We start from the raw sequence: 14,322 nt of genomic DNA, 5'->3' as shown, positions 1-14,322 counted from the left end.
GCCATATGGAGGAGCCAAGAAAGTCACAGCTGAATTTTTGACAGCTGCTGCAGGAAGACGCAAACTCCGCTCAAGTCTCCGGTAAGAGCCGACTTAATATCACAATGTTCTCATCCAAAAACTTGCTGGTTGACATGTGGTAGAGAAACATGTTTGTTTGACCGCTCTAAAGCTTCACAACAAACAAAGAAACACTGGCTGTGTTGTGGTTGCTAAAGGCAGCTGCTTTCCGCCAAACAGCATTCCTCTTTATAGTCTCCATTATTAATTGTACAAATTGCAAAAGATTCAGCAACACAGATGTCCAAATTACTGTGTAATTATGCGATTAAAGCAGACGACTTTTAGCCGTGTGTGGTGCTGGGCTAAAATTTCCGCGCCAACAAATAACGTCACAAGCACGCGTCAACATACACATCATCATTCCGCGACGTTTTCAACAGGACACCTCGCGGGAAATGTTTTAATTGCAATTTAGTAAACTAAAAAGGCCGTATTGGCACGTGTTGCAATGTTAATATTTCATCATTGATATATAAACTATCAGACTGTGTGGTCGCTAGTAGTTGGGTTTCAGTAGGCCTTTAAGGGCCGTTGCTATAGTTAGTATCAATTGAGCTGAAATTGTATTTTTCTTTGTCTGTGCAATCCAAAAGATTGCAAGCCAGTCTCGTATCAGTGGTTGTTTCCAGAATCGGCCTGCTGACTGCCAAGACCGAACATCGAATACCGTTATGCAGACAGAGCAGAGACAAGGCGATATCACGACTGCCAGAACATTTGCATTTGTGTATAATCATATATTGTGTCTAACTGGAGCTGTCGAGATTACCCCCCGTCAGAGATGTAACCAGGGACCTCCCAAATAAATAGAGGAAGCACGTGGGCTAAACTTTAGAGCTTAATTTGGATCTGTGACTAAAATACAGGCCCAAAAATCTCTCTCCTCAATTGAGCAAAATGTAGCTCTGTCTCTGCATGATTCCTTGCTTCTTGTCTGTTTAATAGAGGCCATCAGTGTTTGAACCTGACACGAACATGGTCCTCGGCTCGTAAAACCAGCAATGTCACGGCGTGACCACGACGGGGGCAACAGTACTTTTTAGAGGCAGTATAGTACCGTATATTATACCATTAGTATACCAGTACTTTTTAGAGGCGGTATAGTACCGTATATTATACCATTAGTATACCAGTACTTTTTAGAGGCGGTGTAGTACTGTATGTTATACCATTAGTATACACATACTTTTTAGAGGCAGTATAGTACCATGTATCATACCATTAGTATACCAGTACTTTTTAGAGGCGGTATAGTACCATATATTATACCATTAGTATACCAGTACTTTTTAGAGGCGGTATAGTACCGTATATTATACCATTACTATACCAGTACTTTTTAGAGGCGGTATAGTACCGTATATTATACCATTAGTATACCAGTACTTTTTAGAGGCGGTATAGTACCGTATATTATACCATTAGTATACCAGTACTTTTTAGAGGCGGTATAGTACCGTATATCATACCATTAGTATACCAGTACTTTTTAGAGGCGGTATAGTACCGTATATTATACCATTAGTATACCAGTACTTTTTAGAGGCGGTATAGTACCGTATATTATACCATTAGTATACCAGTACTTTTTAGAGGCGGTATAGTACCGTATATTTTACCATTAGTATACCAGTACTTTTTAGAGGCGGTACAGTACCGTATATTATACCATTAGTATACCAGTACTTTTTAGAGGCGGTATAGTACCGTATATTATACCATTAGTATACCAGTACTTTTTAGAGGCGGTATAGTACCGTATATTTTACCATTAGTATACCAGTACTTTTTAGAGGCGGTATAGTACCGTATATTATACCATTAGTATACACGTACTTTTTAGAGGCACTATAGTACTGTGTATTATACCATTAGTATACACATACTTTTTAAGGGCGGTACAGTACCGTATATTATACCATTAGTATACCAGTACTTTTTAGAGACGGTATGGTACCATATATTATAACATTAGTATACCAGTACTTTTTAGAGGCGGTATAGTACCGTATATTATACCATTAGTAAACCAATACTTTTTAGAGGCGGTATAGTACCGTATATTATACCATTAGTATACCAGTACTTTTTAGAGGCGGTATAGTACCGTATATTATACCATTAGTATACCAGTACTTTTTAGAGGCGGTATAGTACCGTATATTATACCATTAGTATACACATACTTTTTAGAGGCAGTATAGTACCGTGTATTATACCATTAGTATACCAGTACTTTTTAGAGGCGGTATAGTACCGTATATCATACCATTAGTATACACATACTTTTTAGAGGCAGTATAGTACCGTGTATTATACCATTAGTATACCAGTACTTTTTAGAGGCAGTATAGTACCGTATATTATACCATTAGTATACCAGTACTTTTTAGAGGCGGTATAGTACCGTATATTATACCATTAGTATACACATACTTTTTAGAGGCAGTATAGTACCGTGTATTATACCATTAGTATACCAGTACTTTTTAGAGGCAGTATAGTACCGTATATTATACCATTAGTATACACATACTTTTTAGAGGCAGTATAGTACCGTGTATTATACCATTAGTATACCAGTACTTTTTAGAGGCAGTATAGTACCGTATATTTTACCATTAGTATACCAGTACTTTTTAGAGGCGGTATAGTACCGTATATTATACCATTAGTATACTAGTACTTTTTAGAGGTGGTATAGTACCGAATATTATACCATTAGTATACCAGTACTTTTTAGAGGCGGTATAGTACCGTATATTGTACCATTAGTATACCAGTACTTTTTAGAGGCGGTGTAGTACCGTATATTTTACCATTAGTATACACGTACTTTTTAGAGGCAGTATAGTACCGTGTATTATACCATTAGTATACCAGTACTTTTTAGAGGCAGTATAGTACCGTATATTATACCATTAGTATACCAGTACTTTTTAGAGGCGGTATAGTACCGTATATTATATCATTAGTATACCAGTACTTTTTAGAGGCGGTATAGTACCGTATATTATACCATTAGTATACACGTACTTTTTAGAGGCAGTATAGTACCGTATATTATACCATTAGTATACACATACTTTTTAGAGAGAGTATAGTACCGTATATTATACCATTAGTATACACATACTTTTTAGAGGCAGTATAGTACCGTGTATCATACCATTAGTATACCAGTACTTTTTAGAGGCAGTATAGTACCGTATATTATACCATTAGTATACCAGTACTTTTTAGAGGCGGTATAGTACCGTATATTATATCATTAGTATACCAGTACTTTTTAGAGGCGGTATAGTACCGTATATTATACCATTAGTATACACATACTTTTTATAGGCAGTATAGTACCGTATATTATACCATTAGTATACCAGTACTTTTTAGAGGCGGTATAGTACCGCATATTATACCATTAGTATACACGTACTTTTTAGAGGCAGTATAGTACCGTATATTATACCATTAGTATACACATACTTTTTAGAGGCAGTATAGTACCGTATATTATACCATTAGTATACACATACTTTTTAGAGGCAGTATAGTACCGTGTATTATACCATTAGTATACCAGTACTTTTTAGAGGCAGTATAGTACCGTATATTATACCATTAGTATACCAGTACTTTTTAGAGGCGGTATAGTACCGTATATTATATCATCAGTATACCAGTACTTTTTAGAGGCGGTATAGTACCGTATATTATACCATTAGTATACCAGTACTTTTTAGAGGCGGTATAGTACCGTATATTATACCATTAGTATACTAGTACTTTTTAGAGGCGGTATAGTACCGTATATTATACCTTTAGTATACCAGTACTTTTTAGAGGCGGTATAGTACCGTATATTGTACCATTAATATATCAATAGTATTGCGGTACTATACTAGTATTTCAAAAACTAAACTGACATTTTGTCTTTTTAGAGTTTTGTTTTTTTCTTTATGTGATGACATCACAGCATGAGTGGTGCAAGCCCGGTGTCAGGATAAGTGTGATGATAAAAATAGAGTCAAAAAAGAAAAAGCGATCAGGCCGGTATGTGCAAAGTGATTATTAAATGGAAGTTACACACAAATGACTAAATTGACATGAATATAAGACACTCTTTTTAAAGACTTCCCAAACTTCACTCTGCTTCTGTGGTCACCCCAAACAGAATAACTTCTCTGTTTTTTGCTAATTTTCTAAAAACCTTTACGACACTTTTTCCTTGGGTGTGTGTGACATGATGAAAAGCTCTGACTTGCACAGGAAAAAGTCATTTGGCGCCACCAAACTAACTATTTTAGGGATCAGGCAAATTTAGTGCTTGAAAACATAGACTGAGCTGCCAGGTTGTTTGTTTTTTACCCAAAAAATAACAGCGTTACTGTTTTTCTTTTTATTTATTGTAACGACCACTGTAGATTTTACTGTAATTTACTGTCATAAAAGCAGACTGCACGGTAAATTATAAATAGAGATTTCTACACATCGAAGTAATCATCAACTTAAAGTGCCCTCTTTGGGGATTGTAATAGAGATCCATCTGGATTCATCAACTTAATTCTAAACATTTTTCTTCACAAAAAAAGAAATCTTTAACATCAATATTTATGGAACATGTCCACAAAAAAATCTAGCTGTCAACACTGAATATTGCATTGTAGTATTTTTTTTCACAGTTTATGAACATACCTTCATATTTTGTTGAAGTATTATTCAATAAATATATTTATAAAGGATGTTTGAAATGTTGCTCTTTCTAGAATATTTTTAAAAAATCTCACGTACCCCTTGGCATACCTTCAAGTACCCCCATTTGAGAACCACTGTTTTAGACTGTAGACAAGGCTATCTTTCCCCCCAAAAAATCGTTTCTCTGACAAAATAGACCAAAAATCAAATGTCAACTGTAGAGGACGTTGGTTCCCAGGAATATACTAAATAAGAATAATAAAGGAAGGCTTTATTATTACTGCGATGAGGTGGCGACTTGTCCAGGGTATACCCCGCCTTCTGCCCGATTGTAGCTGAGATAGGCGCCAGCGCCCCCCGCTACCCCAAAAGGGAATAAGCGGTAGAAAATGGATGGATGGATGGGCTTTATTATTAGCTTCACGGAAATGTGGCCCCAAAAACAATTTAGTTGAAAATACCTGCTCTAAAAGGTACAATATTTTGGCTACTTGGCCTACTCAGCCAGCTAGAAATGTTTTTCCATTTTCTGTTATCCTGAATAAAGTTACCTTAGCAGGTTTGGAAAAAAATATCTTAATTTCCCCTGCAATCCTGCTGATTCCCACTTTGCGTGAATGTGATCCAGTCAGAGAGAATGGTACACCAGTGTCGGTTTTCAGTCTGTTATTGGGATAATTATTGCACTCCAGGGTAACTTTTAGAACCATTTAAAGGTCAAAAAGTGGACAAAAAGTTCCCAAGCTATAAAAAAAATATAATCTCGTTACATTGTTTATTCCCCCCAGAGTTTCATTTCTGATAGACTGAAATAAGACGGTAGGCTTTAGAGGCCACGAGAGGACAATAAATAGGGATCAAGTCACAAGTGAAGAGAGAGCCAGCGGAGTGAGGGCCCCCAGGAGCCGGCAGCCCGCCCTCTCCCTTCACCGGACCCCTGCCGCTGCCTTTCTTTGGGCTTCTTTAAACCAGTTCATCACGCCGTGAGGATCCGCGCCGCTTGTGTGTGTGTAACGTTTTGGCGCCCTTTGTCTGCCAGCAGAGCCTCAATTGAGTCTACATTTATTATTTTGACCTTTCGCCAAGACCTCAACGGGTCGCCTAACTTTTCGAACTCGCTCTGCAGACTTTCCGTGCGACCCGTCGTGAGAGGAGACACCTTTCTTTTTTCTTATCGCGCCCTTTGTGAAGTTTTTGTTGAAATCAATTAGGCCATGCATGGCCTTGGGAGGATACAGTGTGAACATCACACACTTTTTCTTTTCTAACAGTGCCTTAAAACATGCACTTTTACAACATCAAATCACATTTTTTTATGTTGAAAACATTAAATAAGGCCTGCAATGTACTTTACTGTCGCATGGCATTTATTTAATGATAAAGTGTGTCCACTCAAAAAATGCATTCATATCAGGAGCAGTGATTATGGACACATTTAAAAGGTGCCTACTTGTGTGTGAGCTCCCTCTAGCGGTGGAATGTAATACTTGCTTAATGCAATCAAAGTGTCGAAACAATCTAAAAAACCCTCAGAATTTTCTTAATTATTCAACTAGATTCGGTGAACATTCTCAATTTAAAAAAGAGAAACTGTGTACATTCTTAGGATTTATTTGTGAAATCTAAAAAAAAAGAGTCAATCAATTAATCAACCAATGATTATTTATATAGCCCTAAATCACTAGTGTCTCAAAGGGCTGCACAAACCACAACACGAGAGGCAATTCCTCAAGGATTTGCGTGTGAACGCTCCAATGTCGAAGTTGAACTAAAATCCTGGAATTTTTTAGAATTGTTGAAAGAGAGCACATCAAACAGGCTGAATATTTTGAAGTTGAAACGGTTTGAATAAGATGAAAAATGTGGGAATTGTGGAACTTTGAAAAATGTCCTATTGATTTAAATGTGAATTTTCATAAAATTTGGAAACTTCGAGAAAAGCGGGACTTTTTTGGAAATTGGTAAAAACAACTTGAATGTTCTGAATGACCTGATGGGTGTTGGATTTTTTTCAAATTGGTCGAGAAATGTTGAAGTACAAACATTTTTAATTGGAAAAAAACGGGAATTTTTCCAGTTCAATAAACAACTTCGTTTTTTGTCCTGAATTTTTGGGATTTCGGGAAAACCGGGAATTTTTCCAGTTCAATGAACAACTTTGTTTTTTGTCCTGATTAAGAGGAATCATTTGACAGTGGAACAGTTGAAATGGGTAAAAAAGTGTGGAAGGAGTAGTCGCCAGAAAATAAGGGTGGAAATAGGTCTTTGGAAAACCAGGGAATTCAGGAAAATCCTGGAATTTTTTTTAAACTTGGGAAAAGTTTAGTTTGAAGGTCCGGGATGGTGGAATGTGTTGAAGGTGTAATGGTATGAATAGGTTGAAAAATGTGGATGTGGTGGAAATTTGAAAAATGCCCAAATCATATTAAATGGGAAAAATGTCCCAGAAAACCGGGAATTCTGGGAATCTTTGCAATTTGTCAAGCGAAAACCAGCGATTCCCGAATAGGCTGAACAGTTTGAAGTTGGAACGGTTTGAATCGGATGAAAAATGTGGAAGGTGAGAATGCGCCAAAATCTAAAATCTGGGGAAGAAGAATAATTACAAAACCCTGAAGGAATTGCGTGTGGATGCTCCAATGCTGAAGTTGAACTGAAATCCAGAATTTTTTTTAGAATTGTTGAAGAGCACACAATTCCCAAACAGGCTGAATATTTAGAAATTGGAACAGTGTGAATCACATGAAAACATTTTGGGAATTGTGGAACTTTGAAAAATGTCCCATTGATTTAAATGGGAAATTGGGAATTTTGAGAAAATTGGGACTTTATGGGAAATTGGTAAAAAAAAAAAAAACCTGAATGTTCTGAATGACTTAAAATGGTTGGTGTTGAAATTTTTCAAATGGTCGAGAAATGGTGAAGTACTAACATTTTGTATTGAGAAATGGTATTAAGGAATTCCTGGAATTTCGGGAAAACCGTGAATTTTTACAGTTCAAAAAACAACTTTGTTTTTGGAACGGATTAAGGGTAATCATTTGACAGTGGAATGGTTGAAATGGGTGAAAAATGTAGAAAGAGTAGTCGCCAGAAAATAAGGGTGGAAATAGGGCTTTGGAAAACCAGGAAATTCAGGAAAATCCTGGAATTTTTTTTAAACTTGGGAAAAGTTTAGTTTGAATCTTCAGGATGGTGGAATGTGTTGAAGGTGGAATGGTATGAATAGCTTGAAAAATGAGAATATGGTGGAAGTTTGAAAAATGCCCAATTCATATTAAATGGGAAAAATGTCCCAGAAAACCAGGAATTCTGAGAAATCTGGGAATATTTGCAATTTGTCAAGGGAAAACCAGCGATTCCCGAATAGGCTGAACTGTTTGAAGTTGGAACAGTTTGATTCGGATGAATGTGGAAGGTAAGAACGCGGCAAACTCTAAAATCTGCAGAAGAAGAAAATTTAGAAGAGGCAATCCTGAAGAAATTGCGTGTGGATGCTCCAATGCTGAAGTTTAACTGAAATCTTTAGAATTGTTGAAGAAGAGCACACAATTCCAAAAGAGGCTGAATATTTTGAAATTGGAACAGTGTGAATCACATGAAAAATTTGGAGAATTGTGGAACTTTGAAAAATGTCCTATTGATTTAAATGGGAATTTGGGAATTTTGAGAAGAGCGGGACTTTATGGGAAATTAGTAAAAAAAATAAAATAAAAATAAGCTGAAAGTTCGGAATGACTTAAAAATGGTTGGTGTTGACATTTTTTAAATGGTCAAGAAATCTTTAAGTACTAACATTTTTAATTGAGAGATGGTATTAAGGAATTCCTGGAATTTTGGGAAAACCATGAATTTTTACAGTTAAAAAACAACTTGATTAAGGGTAATCATTTGACAGTGGAATGGTTGAAATTGGTTAAAAATGTAGAAAGAGTAGTCGTCAGAAAATAAGGGTGGAAATAGGGCTTTGGAAAACCAGGAATTCGGGAAAATGGCGGATTTTTTTTAACTTGAGAAAAGGGTAGTTTGAATTTCCAGGATGGTGGAATGTGTTGAAGGTGGAATAGTATGAATAGGTTAAAAAATGTGGCTATGGTGAAAGTTTGAAAAATGGCCAATTCATTTTAGATGGAAAGAGTGTCCCGGAAAACTGGGAAATTTGGGATTTTTTTTTAATTTTCAAGGGAAAACCCGCAATTCCCCAATAGGCTGAACCGTTTGAAGTTGGAATGGTTTGAGTTGGATGGAAAATGTGGAAGGTAGAGTGCCCAAAATCTGGAGAATAATAATAATAATAATAATAATAATAAATAAGATTAATTTTGGTGTCGAAAAAAAAGAGTGAGATTAATTATTATTCTAGATTGAGTGGACATTCTCTGTTTGAAAAAGAGAAACTTTGTACATTCTTAAGAATATCTTTTTTCTTTTTAGATTTCACAAATAAATCCTAATTACTCTACTTGATTTAGTGAACATTCTCAATTAAAAAATAAGAAACTTTGTACATTCTTAGGATTTATTTTTGAAAGCTAAAAAATAAAATAAAATAAGAGTCTATTCTTAATTATTCTACTAGACTTATTGAAGATTCTCAATCTTAAAAAATATAAACTTTGTACATTCTTAGCCTTTATTTGCGAAATCTAAAAAAAAAGTATATTATTAAATATTTTACTAGATTTAGTGGACATTCTCAATTTAAAAAATAAAAACTGTACCTTATGAGGATTCCATCCATCCATTTTCTACTGCTTGTACCTCTCGGGGTGGCTGGAGCCTTCTCCAGCTGCATTCGGGCGGAAGGCGGCGTACACCCTGGACAACACACACACACAAGCAGACAAACATTCACACTTACACTCACACACTAAGTATCATTTAGTGTTGCCATGTCAACCTATCTCCGCCGGAGTCACGGGGAGAACTTCCAAACTCTGCACAGAAAGATCCTGAGCTCAGAAATAGAACCCAGGTTCTTCTTATCGTGAGGCACCAGCACCAACCCCTGTTTGGGAAATCTAAAAAAAATAAAAACTCAACCTAGTCTTAATTATCCTACAAGATTTAGTGCGCAATCTCTATTTAAAAATGACAGACATAGTACATTCTTAGCATTTATTTGTAAAATGTACACAGAAAAACACAAGATTGAAGGAACAAAAAGTCATCTGTGATCAGACTACTGTAAATAATTGCAAAAATATCAAAGTGAAAAGACGTGTGCACTCACATCCTAATTGATTTACTATCCATAGGGCACTTGTTGCAATTCATGTCATCAATGATTTTGAGTGCAATTGTTGATTGAGTTGCTGAGAAATGTCCATAATGAGAAAGTGTGTAGTTATGATGATATATTATTGGTATAGCATTTCATGATCAACATTATTTGTCTTCTTTGACACCCATGAGGCACTTGTCTTGCTCTAATGAGTGTCAGAACATCAACCTGCTACTGTTAAGCTCAGTTCTGCTGATTTCTTGAAGTTTGATGGCTTGATCCATCACTTGTCCTGAAAACTGGCCTTTCTCTTCTCCACAAATGCAGTCATGCCTTCCTTGCGATCCTCCTAAAAAGAAAAAAGCACAGACGCCGACGTCACGAGGCAAGTCTCCACGCTGCCTCGAGAGGGAACCTGGGAGGTGAGCGCTTCTACTCACCGTTGCAAAGGTAGCGTGGAATAAACGCTTCTCAAAACGATTCCCCTCGGCCAGAGTCAGTTCATAGGCTGAAACCGCATGAAAGGTCAAAATGACGGTTAACTTATTTTAAAATAAAAACAAGCTGTTTTGTGTGGTTGATTAGGACGCGATCTGACCTGCATTGACCGCCTCTTTAGCCATAGAAGACACCAGCTTGGAGTTAGCAGCGATTTTCTCCCCGCATTTCACAGCTTCCGACACAAGCTGGTCCACGGGATAGATTTTACTCACCAAGCCTGCGAAACAGCAAAGTGGCAGGAAGTACAAACAAAAACGTTTTTTATTTAATCTTTAGGTAAAAATGGACACATTTTACCTAAAATGTGGCCCGTACGCTTAAAGTTAATTTTAAGCCTGTCAACAATTCATTCACTTTACACGATTCCCTCTGGGGAGATTTTTCTGGAAAATAAAATCTTGGAAGTCCGCAAGCCTTGTGGGAAAAATGGTGTTTAATTTTGGAGGTTCCACTGCAATATCTTAAGTGGGTAAACAAACAATAGACCTGGGCTGACAACACATTTTGCTGATCGATGTATTTTCCTAAAAATATTGTATTATTGTCAGCGATATTTTGAAAACAAATTAAGAACTAATGTAATCGTAATATATAACAACGCAAGTGACCCTTACAATACACCTTGATTTATCAATAGTATTTTTTACCATTGTAATTGGAACTTTTAATTAAAAAGAAAAGATGAATAAAATGTACTGTAATCTGTTAGATAAAACGTATATAATTTTCTTTTCTGTTTTTCTCTCATTAATATTTTTTTCCTCTGTACTTTTTAATATATATATATATAAATATAAATATATATATATATATATATATATATATATATATATATATATATGTAGGTGTGGGAAAAATCACAAGACTACTTCATCTCTACAGAACTGTTTCATGAGGGGTTCCCTCAATCATCAGGAGACCAAAAAATAAAAATAAAAATAAAAATAAAAAATAAAAAAAATCTCCTGATGATTGAGGGAACCTATCATGAAACAGTTCTGTAGAGATGAAATAGTCTTGTGATTTTTCCCACACCTACATATTGCGCTCTACCATGGTATCGAGCACTATTCTCTGGATAATCCAATCAAGACATATATATATATATATATATATATATATATATATATATATATATGCATACATACGTACACTGTATACATACATATACTGTATATAAGTGTATATATATACATATATATATACAAACACAAACATATATATATACATATATACAAACACACACATATATACATACATATATATATACATATATCTGATTAAAGCCACTTAAATTCAAGTAAAATGGCAAAAAAAATGCATAATGAGGGACTTTTAGTGGCTAATACCTGACTGTTTGGCTTCCTGAGCACCAATTTTGTCTCCAGTTAGCACCATCTCCATGGCGAGAGATTTTCCCACCGCACGGGTCAAACGCTGCGTGCCCCCCGCCCCTGCAGGGAAAAAAGATGTCATGGCAACAGCAGCTGCAAATGATATTTCTCTACAGCACATAAGTAGTGAGGTATAGTTGTACCAGGGATGGTCCCCAGCAGGATTTCTGGTTGGCCAAACTGAGCTTTCTCTCCAGCGTAGATGATGTCACACATCATGGCCAACTCGCAGCCGCCGCCCAACTGCGACACATACACAAATGTAATCTTAACCAAAGGATGGTAATCCTTTACTATTCTACTCACAGCAAAGCCATTGACGGCAGCAATAACCGGCTTCTTCACTGTGGAAACTTTGTTCCAGTGAGCCAGGAAGTTACCACCGTAACACTCCTGGAACGTCCGATTCTGCATTTCCTTGATGTCCGCTCCCGCTACACAAAGCCCACAAGATGCTCATGTTAAGGCCTGAAAGTCATTGCGCTCTTTATTTGTCGTATTTCACCTGCAAACGCTCGGTCGCTGCCGGTGATGACGATGGCGCCCACTTCTCCGTCGCTCTCGAAAGCGTCTAAGGCCTCAGCCACTTCTGTCATCAGCCCGTCGCACAAAGCATTGAGGGCCTTCGGTCGGTTCAGCTGGATGAAACCCACGTTCTTTTTCTCTCCCCGCTTCTCCACCATGATGTACTCATACTGGGCACCTGCAGGAGGAGACAGCAGTAATCATCCTCACTAGCTTTATTCTACAGCAAGGGTGCTCATTGCGTCGATCGTGAGCTACCAGTCGACCGCGGGTGTGTCAGCCAGGCTTTTAAAAAAATACACCTAAAAATTAGCGATCATCAATCTTCACCAAGACATCACTTGACTGACAATCCCGGCACCCGAGGGTCTTGTGAGATGACGCTGGCTGCTGCGAGATCATTATTAACAAAAAATGACAGAGAGGAAGGCGAGAAACACTTTTTATTTCAACAGACTCACGCGCTGTACCTTCCGTCAGAACTCTAAAGGCCGACTGCACATTTTCTATCTTCACAATAAAAGCCCTGCTTCATGCTGCCTGCGCTAACAAAATAAAGAGTCTCGGAAAGCTGGCGTACACAAGCAATCGCTCAGAAAGCTGGAGCCATAGTTTACTAAATTGCAATTTTAAATTTCCCGTGAGGTATCCTGTTGAAAACGTCGCGGAATAAAGACGCTTATGTGGACGCGTGCTTGTGACGTTATTGGTTGGAGAGGACATTTTATCCCAGCACCACTCACGACTAAAAGTCGTCTATTTAATCGCATAATTACACAGTATTTTGGACATCTGTGTTGCTGAATCTTTTGCAGTTTGTTCAATTAATAATGGAGACTATAAAGAAGAATACTGTTGGCGGAAAGCGGTGTATTGCAGCTGTCTTTAGCAACCGAAACACAGCCGGTGTTTCTTTGTTTGTTGTGAAGCTTTAATATGGAACAGAGCAGTCAAGCGAACATGTTTCTCTACCACATGTCAACCGGCAGGTTTTGGTGAGGAAATTGTGATATTAAGTCGGCTCTTACCGGAGACATGAGCGGAGTTCGCGTCCTCCTGCAAGAGCTGTCAAAGAGGCAGCTGCGACTTTCTTGGCTCCTCCATGGCTTCCATCAGAGACACTGGCGGTCACCACAACACTCCGACTTTCAGGTATGACTTTATAATCTCACTAAAACACTAGTAACACAATAAGCAGATAAGGGATTTTCCAATATTATCCTAGTAGATGTGTCTAATAACATCTGAATCGCTCCCACTGCCGTCGCATTTTTTTCTTCTTCTAGTGCTTCACTCTAACTTTCCTCATCTACGAATCTTACATCCTTGCTCAAATTAATGGGGAAATTGTTGCTTTCTCAGTCCCAATCGCTCTCACTGCTGGTGGCTATGATTGTAAACAATGTGAGAACGTGAGGAGCTTGACAAGCCGTGACGTCACGCGCACATCGTCTGCTACTTCCGGTACAGGCAAGGCTTTTTAATTAGCGACCAAAAGTTGCGAACTTTATCGTCGATGTTCTCTACTAAATCCTATCAGCAAAAATATGGCAATATCGCGAAATGATCAAGTATGACACATAGAATGGACCTGCTATCCCCGTTTTAATAAGAACATTTCATTTCAGTAGGCCTTTAAATATTGACATGACAGTTGAGTGCAAAGGGAGAAGTTTGCAGCCTGCTGGCCACTGAAAGTGACGCACATTAAACATGACATTGAAGAGCCTTGGAAACACTCACCCGAACTAAGTAGGCGAGCGGCGGCCAGGAGCCCAGGCGTTTCTCGGCCCGATTTAAGCAGCATTCCCGCATTCCTCCAAAGAAAGGACATAGCAGCCATTGTCAACTTTGAACCTGTGACCACAACGGCGACTCCGCTTCCGGGTACGTGTGTTCTTCTGTGGCTCACCACGGTTC

General features: G+C 37.6%; 1 protein-coding gene across 1 annotated transcript; it reads right to left on the bottom strand.

Annotated features, from left to right (window-relative positions):
* Positions 1–9,862: 9,862 nt before the first annotated feature.
* Positions 9,863–14,308, bottom strand: echs1 (enoyl CoA hydratase, short chain, 1, mitochondrial). Its single transcript, XM_061910273.1, has 8 exons — positions 14,146–14,308; positions 12,383–12,580; positions 12,184–12,311; positions 12,021–12,120; positions 11,833–11,937; positions 10,581–10,700; positions 10,423–10,490; positions 9,863–10,331 (listed from the first exon to the last, which is right to left on the bottom strand). Exons 1-8 carry the CDS (start codon positions 14,243–14,245, stop codon positions 10,266–10,268), a joined length of 885 nt encoding a protein of 294 aa, XP_061766257.1. The 5' UTR covers positions 14,246–14,308; the 3' UTR covers positions 9,863–10,265.
* Between the last annotated feature and the right edge of the window lie 14 nt (positions 14,309–14,322).

Source organism: Nerophis ophidion, linkage group LG09, assembly GCF_033978795.1.
Source record: "Nerophis ophidion isolate RoL-2023_Sa linkage group LG09, RoL_Noph_v1.0, whole genome shotgun sequence".
Classification (NCBI taxonomy): domain Eukaryota; kingdom Metazoa; phylum Chordata; class Actinopteri; order Syngnathiformes; family Syngnathidae; genus Nerophis; species Nerophis ophidion.
Note: the sequence above shows the minus strand (reverse complement) of the source record. Positions and strands in the feature narration are given on the sequence as shown.

Coding starts and splice junctions, on each gene's coding strand:
- echs1 (XM_061910273.1), bottom strand. CDS start 14,245: ATGGCTGCTATGTCCTTTCTTTGGAGGAATGCGGGAATGCTGCTTAAA. Junction 11,938..12,020: donor CCTGCTGGGGACCATCCCTG/GTACAACTATAC, acceptor TTTTCCCTGCAG/GGGCGGGGGGCACGCAGCGT. Junction 10,491..10,580: donor TAAAGAGGCGGTCAATGCAG/GTCAGATCGCGT, acceptor ATGCGGTTTCAG/CCTATGAACTGACTCTGGCC.